At 38.2% G+C, this 17022-nt stretch overlaps 1 protein-coding gene across 5 annotated transcripts; it reads left to right on the forward strand.

The window, feature by feature from the left end:
• Positions 1-799: 799 nt before the first annotated feature.
• On the forward strand, positions 800-16500 carry bbs4 (Bardet-Biedl syndrome 4). 5 transcript variants are annotated; one of them, XM_023331830.1, is made up of 16 exons: positions 800-889; positions 3967-4009; positions 7210-7289; positions 8733-8796; positions 9035-9146; positions 9399-9471; positions 10474-10527; positions 10617-10744; positions 12460-12514; positions 12604-12672; positions 12899-13051; positions 13862-14033; positions 14252-14321; positions 14411-14564; positions 14654-14858; positions 15793-16500. In XM_023331830.1, exons 1-16 carry the CDS (start codon positions 863-865, stop codon positions 15945-15947), a joined length of 1614 nt encoding a protein of 537 aa, XP_023187598.1. In that variant the 5' UTR covers positions 800-862; the 3' UTR covers positions 15948-16500. The 5 variants fall into 5 exon arrangements, with proteins under 5 accessions (XP_023187598.1, XP_023187601.1, XP_023187602.1 ...); XM_023331833.1 differs by lacking the exon at positions 800-889 and having other exon boundaries at positions 3985-4009; positions 7210-7284; XM_023331834.1 differs by lacking the exons at positions 800-889; positions 3967-4009 and adding an exon at positions 6689-6822.
• Positions 16501-17022: the final 522 nt, after the last annotated feature.

Below are 17022 nucleotides of genomic sequence, written 5' to 3' on the forward strand. Positions count from 1 at the left end.
TGTGTCTTTTTAACTAGTTCCAAAAAAAAATAATACGATTGTATGTCTGTGGAAGGATTGTATTGTAGTTTCCTGTTATGATCAAAATGTGTTGTACATATGTTTATTTAAACTATTTACTGGATGGGCATGTGTTGGAAAATAGTTGTGTTTGAACAAGCAATAAACATCGATTTAAACTAAAGAATTTATTTCTTTTACTTGCCAACGCCTTAAGTAATGAGTGAAAAGGATATTGAGTCAGTCATCCTGGTTTGCTTTTTTTACTCGATCTCCTTGTAGCATGACTGGTTAAGGAAGCTCATTTCTCTTAATGTTCCTACAAAAATGCACCGACATGTTATGATGCTGAAAACCAATATAAATTTATGCCAACCTCTAAATGTAAGCATATAACAGGTCTCTTATTATGTAACAAGGATGATGGCAACAGAAAACAGTCCATGGTTGTGGTTCATTTGAGCCATAAGCTATATTATAGATGTAGGACATTTGAAACAGTTACAATACACTTGTATGATTTTAACATAATGGAATTAGGTGTTTGCTTTTTTTTTCTTGACCACTACAAATATTTTAGAAGCTGTACACTTACTCCAGTTAAAAATAAAACATTGAGAGCACAATCTGTAAGGTAATGAGGAAATTATATTGCTAGTTCCTAGGCTGAAGATTTATTTAAAGCAGTCAAGCCTTCATTATTGCAGGTTTTCACCTCTAAGGGTGATTTATTTCTCTTTTTTTCTCTCTCTCTCTCTCAAGTTGCAGGGTCCCTCATTGTACTCATTAACATTCATAGACGTCATTCCGTTCACGTCCATTCGTAACTATAGCAACGGCTTCTGCTGTTGATCGTCTCAAGATGGCGGACGCGGAGAATGCTACGGTGGTGAGTGTACATCATAAATTGAGCCTCGACTTTGCAGGGTAAACACTGAACCGTTTGATAGAGAGACGCTCCGTGGGGCAACACAGCACCTTTACTAAAAGTACGGTCTGTAACTGCGCTTATTTTAACCGCCTGGTAGCTGCCGCTAAGCCGGAGCTTACGAAGACCGCTAGCTACAACTTTTCAAATTTAATCCTCTTTATCTCGTTGCAAAACTCAAACGGGAGCGCTTACAGCTGGAGCTAAAAGCAGACGAAACTAATGTCCTGGGGATGTGCGTTGTTTGCCATTTAAGCCCACTACATTACGTGCTGCAAACTACAATTAACTTGTGTAATAGTTATGAGGTTTTGAAATATATGCCATTACGACTTGCTTTATTAAAGCCACCATTGCGTTCGTTTCGCAAGCATTAGAATGTATAGAAGTGGACGGTTTAAGGCAATTGGATTGCGCATGCGTGTGTTAAATGTATACTCAGCTGCTGTAAATTCTCCTTAATTAGCAGTTTTCTTCGGTGGCTCTTCTTAACGACTTGTATTCTAATAATAATTATATCTAAATGACAAAATCAGAGGCTGTCATACTGTTCCGTTGAATGCACTACATTGCCAGGGTGTAACTTTGTGTTGAAACTTGGTGGGGAGGAAGAGGAGCAGGTGATGATGCACCCAGTTACTGGAAGGCCTTTTCTTTTCTAGTGCTAAGAATAAAGCCAAAACTTACATGTGAATACCATACAGTCTTATTCAATAAATTAGGATATACGCCCTGATCAGGCTTGTCAGATTAATAGTACCTTTCGGAAATAAGTTTTTAGGAGATATTAGACATACTATGAAATATAAATATGTTAAGACATGTGTAATCTAATTAATCTGTATAATGTATTTCACTTGGTGAAAAGGAACTTTTCAGTCATATTCTAATTTATGGAATCAGCCTGTATTTGCTGAATGCTTCCCTACAGTTTAGTAATATTTTTTGTGAAGAATTATCACAGTTTCCTTTTATTGTCTGATTTTACCAAGTGCTAAAAACATCGACAACATGAGATTCTGCAACAATCAAAATGTTATTAAGCATTTCAAAAACAGAATAAGTAACTTCTGTATAAACCAAATGAATCCTTGTCAGTACAAACTTTGTATTTTTCAATTATGCGATTCTGACTCCACAACTGTCCCGCAGCTGGTTTGGAAATCCTTTGTCCTGCTGACTTACACATAGCAGATGAGATATAATGTGTCTTTAATATAGCAAATAATAAAGACGCAAGACCTTTTTTGGGTCTGGTTGGAGCAGTTGGTGAGTAGAGTGACCATCGATATCATTGGATTCTACAAAATGTGGCTTAAAGCTGAGATGCTCATGTTTGGATATGTAAAATATATATTCTCTCTGCTAATAAATCTATAGTTTGGTTTCTGTCACAAGAGAGAACAAAGCGAATTTCTCTTTATAATGGCCCATAATTTAATTTAATAGGAGCCACGATTTAAAATTTAACAAACTTTGGCCCTTTATGCTTTATAAAATATTTCATCCTATTTGATGATTGCTTAACTTAAACACCTGCATGTCCTTATTTTTTGTGTAAATTGAATTGAAATACTCCAAAATGCGCTACAAGAGTACATGTTAAGGTGATAAAAGTTAATCTAGCATAACTAACATACACACACTTTCTTTATATATATATATTTTTAATTAAAGCTTTTTACTGACCTGTGAAATGTGATCCCCTTGGACCTTGTTATCTTGCTACCGTAGTGTTGGCAATTAATCTCAAAACTTTGCGTCCCCTTCTCTGATTCTTTGCTTGATTTTGTCATTTCCCTGACCACCGATATTCCTGACTCAATGAAAGGAACGACGCCTGTGGCGCACTGCCACGGTACGCACAGTAAAACGTGTGATGTCCAATCCACTAAATCACTGAGCGGACTTGCCATTTACATTTTGCAAAGGAATTTTAAAAAGCCTTACCTGCCTGTTAATGCTTTGAATACAACGTGCATCTGCTGCCGAGTTACATAGATGCATGCACATAAAGAAGAAAAAGGTGCAGGAAATATTGGTCCCCTTCATGCCAGAGTTGGTTACATGTCCACACCAGTCCTTCAGGAAGTTACGCTTATGCTACATTGCCAACACCGACACGTAAAGGTAACTGAGTGTAGCTGGAACCATGTAACCATGTAAACCGACTCATACAGTATGATATAAACATCAGTTTATAATTTTATATTTCTAATTTTTTCTTATCAGTTTGACAACCGCAGTAGTACAAGATTAATCTCTTTTTTATTTTGTTTTTATTATTTTAGTCCTGACATGTATTAATTTCTCCAGACTCTTGCAATCATTTTAAAAACACACTTAACTTGTGCAATCCAACTGCAGCACTCCTTGTCTCCTTATAACTCAGTTAATTTGTCTAAAATTGAGCGTTGTTAGTTTAATGCCTATTGTTTTTGTGTGTGCCAAACCAACATGTTGGTAGTTATCGATCAAATGTTTCACATTCAGGCAATCCTCACAGTTTTAGTATCTGGCCCTGTTGTTTGGGAGAACAGCTCTTCTCAGTCTGGACCTACAAAACGGCTGATAACACATTATTATGCACATAGGAAGTTATGAAAAACATTAAAATGCAATATGACCCCCTAAAACAAATACCTTTAGTTTTCAGTGTTTATATTTCCTAATTATTACCTTCTTACTTACATACTTAAGAAAGAAACTAACACAGTCAATCTTGACCCTCAGGTCAAAATAAATCTGACCTGAGTGTTGTCATTAAGTAAACATTATCTCAGAAGATAAATATAATTAAAATCTAACTGTTAAGATGCTATTTCTCATGTTATGCACATTATCATGAGCTTTCAGCGCTCCACAAGGGATTGGAATGGGGTTTCCAAACAAGATTTCTTATTCTCATGGTGTCAGATACATGTCTTTAGTAGTACCTGCTGAAGAAATTGTATACTGAAACACTGAATATGTGTTCCATTGGTCCTGTCCCAGTTTTTATTCACATGTTTCACCTGTTTTTGTTTCATTTATTACAGCTGACACTTCCTACTGAAGCCAAGAAGCGCCGTGCACCTAAAGGTACAACCCAACTTGTTTTCCATTCAGTTTGCCATTAACGCTCTTTCTGTTTAAAACTGCCAAGACATGATCTGCCTGCAGAGGTCACCCTCACTCTTCGGTTTGACATACTGAGCTGCTGAGCCATCGTGTTGAGAGGAATATTCATAGTAAATTAAGGTTGTTTTTTGTCATCTTAATTTTCCATATTATCTTTTTGATGTTGTCATAAGATTAATCATATCCTCTTGTGTTTTTTTTTTCATCAAACCTGTCTTTATAGTTATGTATGTGAATACTTATTGAGTTTCTTTGGAGTATACTCTATAGTGATGGTTATTGAATCTGATAACTGCAGGGAGGAAGGATCTGTGATAACTCTCCTTCGGGCACCTAGAATGATGTAGCAGTCTGTCACTAAAGTCCCAGTCAAAGTTAAAACCTAAATCCAATAAAATAAATTTGTGAGAAGACGTGAAAATCCCCATTCCATCCAATCTCACCGAGTCGGCAATTTTTATAAACAAAATATGAGCAAAAAAAACTAGATGGGGGGGAAGCAGGTGGAGAGGTTCCTAAAATGTAATGTTTACTGCTTGTTTCATAATTGCTGACTGTATTATGTCTTTATGTCCAAAGTTTGGAAAACTATTTACCTCCTTTCTTCCACTTCTGAGTTATGCACTGCTTTGTGTTGTCACATAAAATTGGGTCTGACTTCTATGTTTCTAGCTATAATAACTGAAGCTTATTATAAAACCGACTCTATATATTGTTCCTCTTTTGATCCAAGAATAAAAATGTGGTAAAGAAATTGATTTGTTTTGTATAGTTGATATTAATCATAAATGAACATTATTCATGTGTTTCATCTAGTGATATAAAAAACTTTCACCAGACCTGAACGTTACATTGGGGCCAATCTGCAATTTAAGTAAGTAGGACTTATTTAAGTGACTCCATATGTAACGATTTAGGACATGATGTTCTCAAAAGTGCAAATTACAAAATCAAACCACGCCCAGTAAATTCATGGAGCCACAACACATTTGATACAGTCAAGTCTTCAGATCAGCAGATCATAGTTTGTCCAGTTGATCTAAGTAACGGTAAATATAGATCAACTGTGTAAATGTGTGTTTATGAAGAGCTGTTTCACCATTTTAAGTGAAACAGCAATAATTCTAGGAACCAATAAAACAACTTTAAATATGGAAAGTTTTATAATATGTCGCTGTGACCTAAACAGTAGAAATATAACAGACCCTCTTAATATGTACATATTATTACATACAGCTTATTATTTTTTGGTAATCATTACCTTAAATTGTTTGTCAAAAGTCTAAATCCTAAAAGTAATAAGATAAAAAGCAACAAAGCCGATATTAATTGTGTCCATGGATACTGAAGGTTTATATATTCTATAATTACTATCATGAAATGCAATTAGAATAATTTAATGCAGGCTCAAAGTTAATTATGCTGTGCACAACAAGAGTATTATGGTCTATTATTAGGTTATCTGCAGTGCAGCCCAGCATCTTTTCCTGGATAAAAAGCCCAGAAGGTGCAAACATGACTGTTTCCTTTGCTGCATGTTTCAGCAGCGTAAGATTAAACGACCCAACGAGATGAGGGGATTTCTGAAGTTTTCTAAGGGGAAAACTTCCCAAAAAATTATCATCTTTTTTTTTTCTTTTTTTCTTATAATCTCCCCATGTGTCCTTTGATCTCAGCACGCCTCTTCTCTGCTCTTATCCTCCTTTAACATGTGTCTGAAACACAAGCTAGTCTAAGCTTAGCATTAGCCAGATCCAATACAACAATGCCATAATTCCTTTATGTTTGGGATAAGGTTTTTTGTTTTTTTTCTGCCTCCCTCCCCTACACAGCTATTTATGGGACACCACATGCTGGGCCTTTCTTGTTTCCCCCTGTAGTTGCGTGTCACAGATATTTTTGCTCTCTCTTCTCCAAATCTGCCTTGTTGTTTTTGAATTCAGATCCAGGAATCCAACAGACAAGCACACCGTCGCTCTCTCAGAACGAACAAATCCGATTGGGTCTCCACAAACGGGACCGTTTTGACTCGTGATGAAGTGAACCCGTCCAGTTTTTACCTGGATTTCTGTGAAGCATTTAGAATTGGTTCCGGTTCTTCCTGCAAATTATGATCAGAGTTCTGCTTCAAGTCCTGGCAGATAAAAAAACAGATGGATGGGTAGTGGGGGATTCACACTGTATTGTTACACTCTGTTTTTTAATAACACCCCCTCCCTTTCTCTACAATGTCGCTGACAGACTCAAAGCTACAGCACTTTATTTTACAATATATAGAATCCTATTTTTAGCCCCGGAGGGAAAGGTAGTAGGTGCGAGATAACAGGATTACTGGAATCAAACTTGCTTCTGCTGGAATTACATTTTCCTTCCTTGTGAAATGAAATGTTGCTCTCTGCTGGGAAGAGAACTTGGAGCATTGTGCTTTAGTTCTTGAGGTTGCCTAACCCTTTTCTAAAGCCCTACATTGTGCTGCTCATTCCCTCAGCCTCCCACTTTCATTCAATCTCCGCACGCTCTCTGTCACAAGCACCTGGCTTCCGAGAGACAGCGTTGCCCTGGCAACAAGAAAAATATCTCAACCTGCCAAGATGTTAAAGGAGAAAGATAGTGGTGGAGGGGAAAAAAAGCAAGTGTTTGTTAGGCAAAACTTGCGTGCAAGGTGACATTTACAGCCTGACTGATGAGTTGATTAAAGTTTAGCCTGGGGTTGGTTGAAGCCTTAACAGCTATATGGTAACTGTCGCATCAAAGACGTGCGTGAGACTGCAGAGGTAGGGGCTCTTTCCAGATTATTTATTCGCTTGTCGAAATATGAGAGAGAGAAAAAAAAAAAACAGCATTCATACACAGACGTAACCGCTTCCAGCCTGAGCCATCTGTTCTTAAGTGAAAGCTAGCTAACAAGCAAATATCTCCAGTGTGTCAGGTGAATTGACTTAAATCCAGCTAGTGGATTGAGGTTGCAGGGGAACATCTGGGCTTACTGTCAGATCAGACACCTTTTAATGACTGCAAAAGGAGGGCGCGTGCAAAATTAATCTTTTATCTCTCGACAAAACGAGACATCACCAGAGCTGAAGAATGTAGCGTGACTAAAATATCCCCCAGTTTCTTTTCAATTAGTTTTTTTCTCTCTCTCTTCCTGTCATGTCATCCAGCTCCAGAGCTTCCTATTGTGGAGAGAAGAAACTGGCTGATCCACCAGCACTATCTGCGCAAAGACTATGAGACCTGTAAGGTAAACGATTTAAATTCTCCCCGTGGCTCATTCTGTCATTGACCAATGTGTGTTCACTGTCAGATCTGGTCCGAACACACGAAGGGAAGCATGATTGAGCCGAGTGCTCGGTAAATACCCACGTCAGTTTGCCACTCTGCTTGTTCTCCGCAGTAATTGCTGTATTTCTACATGAATATGGAAAGCATTCTGTGAATGGATGCTTGCAACAGTAAGTCGTGTTCCTGCAATAACGCCTTCTTGCTCTCACTGTGAAGATCAGCCTCGTGCTACGCGATAGCGCGGCACATTCTTTTAATCTGCAGAAACTCCAACCTAGACTTTTAATCTGATTTCCTGCTGTGAAGTTTCATTAATCCGACTGTGAAAATGACTTGAAATTAGTCGGATAGGATATTTGAGGTTGTTTGAAGTCTATAAATACCTTCTCAGGAGGGTAAAACTTAAAACAGAGCATTGACAAGTCAGCTGCTATATATACTCTCTATATAATATCTATATATACTCTAAAGACACATACTGTGTCTTTAGAAAAGAAGTCTCTTCAGTTCAGTTTTATTTCACAACAAAATAATAAGGCACTTTCAAAACTATTTGGTACAATTTCTGTATATAGCAATTTACTCTTTAGTTCATTCAATTTGGTTCAAAGTTTGGTTCAAAGTTAATTATGCTTTGAACCAAAGCATAATTAACTTTGAACAGTGGCGCGTGCGATCCTCAAAATCCATCATCAAAATCCACCAGTTGTGTCAAATATGTTGACACAACTGACTCAGATCATAATGTTAGAAGCGTTAAAGAAACCAACTAGAAACACTTAAGTAAGCAAAATACAAATGTATTGCAAATGATTTGTGTATTGTAATATTGTTCAGTAATATTGCTTTTAATGTTAAGTTTAATGCATTTTTTAAATGGCTGGTACAGTCCTTTAGGAGTGATGGTGCAGCGCTAGGGTTGCCTGTTTGAGTTCACCCCACACAGATTGACATAAAGTAATGCATGTTTTATTAACAGAAGACTAAAAAATATATTGAGGAACTTTGAAAACTAATTAAATTTTAATCTAAATTCTAACTGCAGATATTAGGAGAAAATATATTCAGTATATAAATGGTTTAGAATGGTTTTTGCTCAACTCAAAGACTTAGACAAGGCAAAAAAGCTAATTTGGACCTTAATTGATGATTGCTCTACTAAATAGTTATCCTTCTTTATTGGAAGATGCTAGTTATTGTTCATCTGTTTTATTTTTCCAAGCAGTAGCGAGAGGTATCAAACCCATAATGCCAGTTGGATTTTTTCTTTTAATGTATTTTAAAATGACTTTAACTTATTGAAGTAAGTTATATTAAATTTTCTTAAGCAAAATGCCTCTTCAGTATTTCATCCACTTCATCAAATTAACATCCACCTGCCTCTCTTTCTCTGTTTCTGTAGGTGATCATTAAAGAGCAACTCCAGGAAACCAATGGGATGTGTGAATATGCCATATATGTTCAAGGTAAGACGTTGCTGCCGTCTTTTCCTTCTCACTTTTACCGTATATGTGATATTAATTAAAAGGTGCAGTGAATTAAAAAAAAAAAAGCTCTACCAAGCTCCACGGTATGTGGTGTATTTCCCCAAATCCACTCTTTGGATGTCATGCAGTGCCTTTGATTTTTTTTCTTGTCCTTTCTCTATTTTTCTTCACATAGATGAATATCCTCTTTTTATGCCATGTCTTTGTTGTTATCCAGCACTAATCTTACGTCTTGAGGGGAAGATCCAGGAGTCCCTGGAGCTGTTTCAGAGCTGCGCCATCCTTAATCCCAGCAGCTCAGACAACCTCAAGCAAGTGGCCCGATCACTGTAAGTCTGCTGCACTGAACCCTGCATGAGTGCATCGACCCCCCCCTCACTAACTAACAAGATCGGCATAGGAGGACTTCCTAGTAATTATTGTAAAACTGCTGGGAGGTGAGGAACAGTAATTTTATAGATATCATCTCACTAAATTCACCTACCTGTGGAGGGTTTTCTCTGTTTCGTAGAAATGGCTCAGTACAAAATTATATCTCAGGTTAATTTCTCATATTGACTCCTTTTGTATTATTTTCCTAGATTTCTTCTTGGAAAGCACAAAGCAGCTATTGAGTTCTATCATGAAGCAGCAAAGCTTAATGAGAAAGACTGGGTAAATAGCACACACACACACACACACACACAGGTTCATATTTCTAGCTGTACAAGTCTTTGTATTGACTTCCATTCACTTTAGTAACTGCATTTGTGTCTAACCCACACACATATTTTTTTACACTAACCCTAACAAAATTCACACTATACTAGGGCTGCAACTAACAATTATTTTAGTAATCGATAGAGAAAAGCTCAGTTGTTTCTGCTTGACTTAACATCAATACAGTGTAGGGCTAATGTGTAATTTTTTTTTTTTGAAAAAGATAAATTTGCTTAATAGGAATTTTTTTTACGGCATTTAATCCAGGTGAAGTTATAACTTTGCCACTTGGAGAGTTCTGGGTAGAACACATTTACAGACAGTTTGTTTATTTGGTCTTAAAAATTGTATATTTTTAGCTAAATGTATATATTTTAGTACAGCTTTGGCTTGATTATTTCCCTTAAAATGTAGGGTTTCTTAAAAAAGGACCCTTTTTTGAGTCTGTATACACAATTTAGCAATTAATCGATTATTAAATTAGTAGACAATTATTTCAATAATCGATTAATTTGATCCCGACTCTTAAAGAAGCTGCATTAGGACCAGGCTTTAGCTGATGGGACCTTCAGAACGTTAGTGAATATGACACAGAAGGTCCTAAATAGAATAGCTAAACAATACACACCCACACACATCTCAGTGTGGAGTTTCTGCTTTCCCTTGAAGTCTGAAAGAAAAGTGTTAACTTGTGCTTCCTGGGATCTTAGACTCCAAAAACGCAGCGTGAAGTTCTCCTCACGTCTTGAACGGAAAGTACTCTCAGTGAACTTTCTTTTTTTTCTCAACAATACTTTGTTAAACAGCAACTTTGTTGGAAGGCTGAGGAAAAACCGGTCCAAATATTTCGGATCCTCTCTTTCACTTCAGCATCCAGTTTCCACTAAACTTTCTTGCATGCTATTTTTATTAGCAAATTAAACTAAGAGCAACACATCTGACATTCTCTCACCATAGGAGATCAGTCATAACCTGGGTGTGTGTTATTACTTCATCAAAGATTTAAAAAATGTGAGTATTCCCAACATTACACAGTAAAAAAGTTTAGCTGTTGCCTCCAGGGGGAAGTTTATTTATTTTTGATGCTCTGTTTCCGTCAGGCTGAGGAACATCTAAACGCCGCTCTGCAGACAAATAAACATGACAAGACCTTCGTGATGCTCGGGAAAGTTCATCTGCTGGCTGGAGACGCTGACAAGGCCATCGAAGTGTACAAGAGAGCAGTGGAGTAAGTGAGGTTTAAACGTTCATACTGTTAGCAACCACTGAGCAGACAAGCGGTTGTTTTTAAGTCAAACACCAACCCAAAATAGCACATAACATTTCCACTCCACTGAAGGGTAATGACATTCGTGTTTCAAAGTTGTTGTTTTTTTAAAACAACCAAAATAAAATTAAAATTAAAAATGGCGTTCACGTGCATTCAGGCTCCCTTCTTCTGCTACTCCGATCCAAAATCCAGTGTGTTAAGTTAGACACCAACTAATTAGTCCATTTGTTGTCATTTAAAGTCAGTATAAAAAACCTGCTCTGTAAAGGCCTGAGAGGTTTGTTAGTGATCATTAGTGTCTATCCAGCTCTTGGGGAGCAAAATAAATTAATGGCAACCCTAACATTAGAACTAAAGCTACAAAGTAATGGTTTTTATCTCAAAAGCATAGTCTTGTTGGAATAGAATAGAAGAATACTTTATTGTCCCACTCAAATATAAGAATCTGAACTATATAAAACCAGAATAAAGGACAACATACTATGTAGTACAGGTAAAATTTCAACATAAACACTGCAGTTATTAGAAAATGTTTTGGAGCCCAAAACATTTTTTTTAAAGTACAAACCGTCCATGTGGATTTGAAAATTAAAGACTATACAATACAGACTGTACAACAGAGATGTGCAGATGTCAGCATGTATGTGAATACTTATTGAGTTTCTTTGGAGTATACTCTATAGTGATGGTTATTGAATCTGCTAACTGCAGGGAGGAAGGATCTGTGATAACTCTCCTTTGGGCACCTAGAATGTAACAGTCTGTCACTAACGTCCCAGTCAAAGTTCAAACCTAAATCCTATAAAATAAATTTGTGAGAAGACGTGAAAATCCCCATTCCATCCAATCTCACAGAGTCGGCAATTTTTATAAACAAAATATGAGCAAAAAAAACTAGATGGGGGGGAAGCAGGTGGAGAGGTTCCTAAAATGTAATGTTTACTGCTTGTTTCATAATTGCTGACTGTATTATGTCTTTATGTCCAAAGTTTGGAAAACTATTTACCTCCTTTCTTCCACTTCTGAGTTATGCACTGCTTTGTGTTGTTACATAAAATGGCTATAGTCCAAGGATTTAAATGCACTTGCAAGGCTGTGTAATGGCAATTTTATCCCTTATTTCAAGTTGAAGTTTCTAAAACTCTTTCAGGAGTTGCTTTCAACTTGTTCCTCCTTTGTTTATCCAATGATTTCTAGCCTTTAGAGCTCCCTGCAGGAAGTATTTGTCATTTATTCCATCCAAAAGCTCCATCTTCACCATATTTTTTACCCCAGGACCTTTCCAGCTTCCTTATAAATTCACCCCATTTTCAGTTTGCTGAATTTTTAAACACGAGTCTATGGTGTAAATAAGAAAAATGACATCAGTGTCTGTAATAGCGCTCATTATGGCTACCTCCTGTTGAGGCCAAATGAATTAATCAAATGCCCTAATACTTGTGCTGCCTTTAATGAGACGCACCACTGTGAGTCTTATTTTAGAGTCGATATGCCTCCGCTCTACATTTCTCTTTGGGCCACACAGGTCATAATTAACACGCTACAATTAAGCTGAAATAAAGCCTGATGGCATAATAAGCAGCTTCTCTGCTCAAAGAAGCCCAGGCATTAAATGTAATTACAAGCATGATGTGACATTTGTCATTTAACAACGTGCTGCGTTCTCCATGCAGATTCTCTCCAGAGAACACTGAACTCCTGACCACTCTCGGCCTCCTTTTTTTGGAGGTGGGTGAAGTTGCTTGCAGCCTTTTCTGTGATTTAATCTGTACTTTTAAAACAAAAAGTAATAATAATATTCTGTTCTCCCTGTCTAGCTCGGGAAGTACCAGAAAGCGTTCGAGCATCTTGGGAATGCCCTCACCTTTGACCCCAACAATTATAAGGTATGCTGGCTGTTGACACAACATCACTCTTCAAGTTCAAACGTAAGTTTCCTGCTGAACACCTGAAGGCAGTGCTGAGGTTTCTCTTTCACAGCGGTTCACTTGAAGCGGAAGGTCAATCGCACTCAGATGTTCCAGTCAGACTCTCATCATGTTCTGTTTCAAAGCGTACATCTTCCTCTAATATACCTCTAATCACAGATTTTTTTTTTCTTTTTCTTCCCAGGCCATCCTGGCCGCAGGCAGCATGATGCAAACCCACGGTGACTTTGATGTGGCCATGAACAAGTACAGAGTGGCAGCGTGCGCCGTGCCGGAGAGCCCCCCTCTCTGGAACAACATTGGCATGTGCTTCTTTGGCAAGAAGAAGTACGTGGCGGTGAGTGATGCTGTGTTTTTGTGTTTTGCTTGGAGGAAAGAAGCCGTAGCACAGCAGTTAGAGCGGCTTAATGGGATTTGAACACCAGAGATTTTATATATAAGCACATCATTGAAATGAGCTGGACATAGGCTGAGAAACTTTTAATGTTTTACCTCCAGAGCACATCAGATTCTAAACTTGTCATTTATTGAGCAAAATTGAAGCTAAATTATGCAGACCTTGCATCTGAAAACCATCATTTTAGTAGCTGCAGAAACACTATCGGCAGTTATGTTGAATAAGTTGTTTTCTGCTTGATTTTACTCTGTTTTTCACATCCTTATGGCTAAATGTTGAGCCACTCTTCCTCACAGTGTTTCAACAGTTCATTAAAGTTTGCACGCTTCTGTTTCTGAGATCCCACCACAGCATTTCAATAAAGTTGAGGTTTTTACGTTGACTGAGCCATTGCAGCACATTGATTCCCTCTATTCTATTACTTATTTTGTTGATTTGTTATCCTGATTTAAATAATTATTGTCTATCTATGAACCCTGTTGACGTTGTCAGAAAAAATGCTTTTGTTCAAACACGGGGGGGCGAGATAATTAAGCTTGTGGAGGAGGTACTCTTCGGTCAGAATATAAACTAAACTGTATCCATGTCTTTTCTCCTGCTTATCATTAATGCATATGTGTAATATAATAGTGGCTTGTAACACAACTGAATCTGACTCATGTGTCCTTGAAGCATTATAAATCCACTTGTTCCTAGATTGTTCTGCCTCAGATACAATTACCATGCTTCCTCCCCCACTTGTTCCCACAGGCCATTAGCTGCCTGAAGCGCGCTCACTACTTGTCTCCCTTTGACTGGAAAGTGTTGTACAACCTGGGGCTGGTACACCTGACCATGCAGCAGTACGCCTCAGCTTTCCATTTCCTCAGCGCAGCCATTAATCTGAACCCACGGATGGGGGAACTCTACATGTTGCTGGCAGGTACCGTGTCAAAGGCAGAGAAGTGATCCGTGGTATAATTTAAATCCTTTAAAACCATGCCGTCTTGCCATTTTGTAATATTTGTGGGCATTTAAATTGTTTTAATATTTTTATTCGAAATAAAATAACTTTTCAGGACGGATTTATCAAAAACAAAACAGCAATGTCCAGTGAATTTTGTTTATTGCTAACTCTTTTCTTATATCTATAATTAACAGTCGCTTTGACTAATTTGGAAGATGTAGAGAATGCCACCAGAGCATACGAACAAGCTGTGAATCTTGATGAGTGAGTCCTGGACTCCACACTGTAATTGTTATTTAAAATGTCAAACTTTATAAAAATCATTAGTTTTCTTTTCTTCCTTGGTGACCAAGCCTCCACAGACCCAACCCCATGGTCAACCTGAACTTTGCAATATTCCTCTATAATCACGGAGACAAAAAGAGAGCTCTGGATCAATATCAGGAGATGGAAAGGAAAGTCAACCAACTACGGGACAGCAGTAGCAACTTTGAGTTTGATCTGGAGGTACGCTGTAGCTCTCTGCTCCTGATGTCAGTAACCAGCTGTGGCTACATGCCACGACTTGTTAACCTGTTCCTTTTATTCACTCCCAGCTGATGGACATGGCTCAGAAGATGGGCGCTGTCCTGCAGGTAACAGATACTCTGGTTTGGACTAAACCCAGCAAGGACTCCAAAGCCAAGCCTCACTCTGCAGCAGCAGCCAAAACCCCGGGAGCTCCTCTCGGCACCAACCAAGCTCTGGGTCAGGCCATGTCTTCAGCTGCCAGCTACAACAAGAACATCCAGCTAACAACAGGTGTGCTTTCCCGGCGTTTGCATCGCTTTATCTGCCAGCTAGTGTGAGACCTGCATCCAACCCATTGCAAGTGTGTTTCTCTCAGCTGTGGTTATTACCTGTTAGGCTAAGTAAGCAAAGTTAATACGCTTTTAAAGTTTAAGTACCGTAGGTTTTGCTGCTGCTTTCTGGCAGTTTACATACATTCCTAGCTCTAAGGTTAATTATACAAACCAGCTAATGCATTCAGTCAGCAACCAAACCACATACTTGACCTTTGTGTTGTGCATTTTTGAATAAGTGGCTAACAGATGGGGGGGAAAAAACCAATGCACTCTACCATCAGTAGTAGGGGTTTAGGGGTGTTATGCAGCTAGCTGCTGTTCACCTACTTTCACATGAAATTTTTTAAATAGTTTTCGAAGCTATCACACCTCTTGTGGAACATTAGTTTTAGTACAAGAGATGTACCAAAAGCTGTAACAAAAGACTAGGGAGTTTTTTAAACTCAATGCATTTGCAAGGCTTCTTATGACACTACCAGCATATAGAACGTAACCCTGGACCAATTTTTCTGCATACCTTGTGTTCTGTTTCACTAATTCTCTTTACAAGACAAACCCAGTAACAGAGTAGATGCCATTAATTTCACTGTGTACTTTGTTTTCCTTTTTTCCGCAGAAGGTACTCTTCACCCATTCTTTCCGTGTTTAGCAGTGTATGTATTCAAATTAGCAGCATTTCTGGCATTAGTTGTATGCAGTCACCTGAAGTATACGTCAGTAAGTGGCTCCTCCTAACATGCTTGGATCTACTTGTATGTATTTGATTGTGTTGTATCGAAAGCAAACTTAGACAGGCTGCGTCAGTCAGAGTCACCATCCTTGATAAATGCTTCAGATTAATCAGAGCAGGTTTCGGTGGAATAAAATGAACTCTGCATGATATTTTTCAGGCGTTTCCAAAGGCCCCTCCACATCTCTTGAGCCAGAGCCTGATGTAGAAAACGTCCCCAGCCCACCGACTGACCCTCCAGGCTGTCCAGAACCTGAAGATCCAGACGGGTCCAAACCCAGAACCTCTAAGAGGAGATCTAAGGTGGAAGAATGAAGTCATATTGCGGCCGCAGTACTATACGTATTATAGTACTATAAGTATTATAAGTTTTTAATGTTACTCTAGTCAGATTTAAAATGTTAGGCACACAGAAATCCACTACTTACTTTACAGCTAAAAAAAAGGTCGGGGTCATTTTTCATATTTGGAACAGTTCATCAGACCGATTGGTGCAATAACATTAGGGCCACGTCCAGCAGATTCCTTAGTTTAACTATGTTTCTATTCAGCCAAGAAGCAGTAGGAGCCTTTGTGAAGTGGCCTGTGTCGAGATATTTCAATTTAGCTTATTTGGTCCTTTCAGTTTATTCACTAGGAGCTGAAAGGATCAATTTTTCTATGTATTGACATTCCTTTAAAATCCACTGCAGGTGAAGGAAACGCTGTGACAATCTGAGCTCGAGCCAAGATAGGGTAGACAGAGCGATGCTTTTGAACATTTGTATCATACGACTTTATTGCAAATCGCTATACTTGCTTTTATGTGTGGGTAACTGTTGTGTTTCTATGGAATAAAGTATTTAACATTAGATAAATGCTTGAAAGAAATTCTGGTTTTCTCGGGAAAACTGGTTTAAGTTGTTCATCATGAATATTCTTTTGATTTACTTTTTTCAAAATTATATTTTATGAATGGGTTTGCTTTTATTTGTATCTGATGGAAACCTTAATTACTCCTCATGGGACACCAAAGAGAGAGAGACGGATGTTCTTACACTTATATTTCCGTATTGGAAGAATTTACCGAGGAAACACACTACCGAAGTTTCATTCATGTAGTTTACATTATCAATTTGAACTTTCTGACCCAGGGATCTCCTCTTACTTCTAGTGTTGCCACTTACAGGTGTGTGTGTATCAGTGTGTGCAGGTGTATCGGTGTGTGTGTATCGGTGTGTGCGTGTGTGTGACAGCCACTTCATCCCTCCTGCCTTCCTTAACGAAGCCTCAAATGACCCTCCGACATCCCGTGATCGAAAACCAAGAGGCAGCTTCAACACCGTTTGACCCTGCAGACGCACACTGCAGCAGTCACTCATTTGTTTCATCTCTTCCACTAACATTGAGC

This window comes from Xiphophorus maculatus, chromosome 4 (genome assembly GCF_002775205.1).
Source record: "Xiphophorus maculatus strain JP 163 A chromosome 4, X_maculatus-5.0-male, whole genome shotgun sequence".
In the NCBI taxonomy this organism is placed as follows: Eukaryota; Metazoa; Chordata; class Actinopteri; order Cyprinodontiformes; family Poeciliidae; genus Xiphophorus; species Xiphophorus maculatus.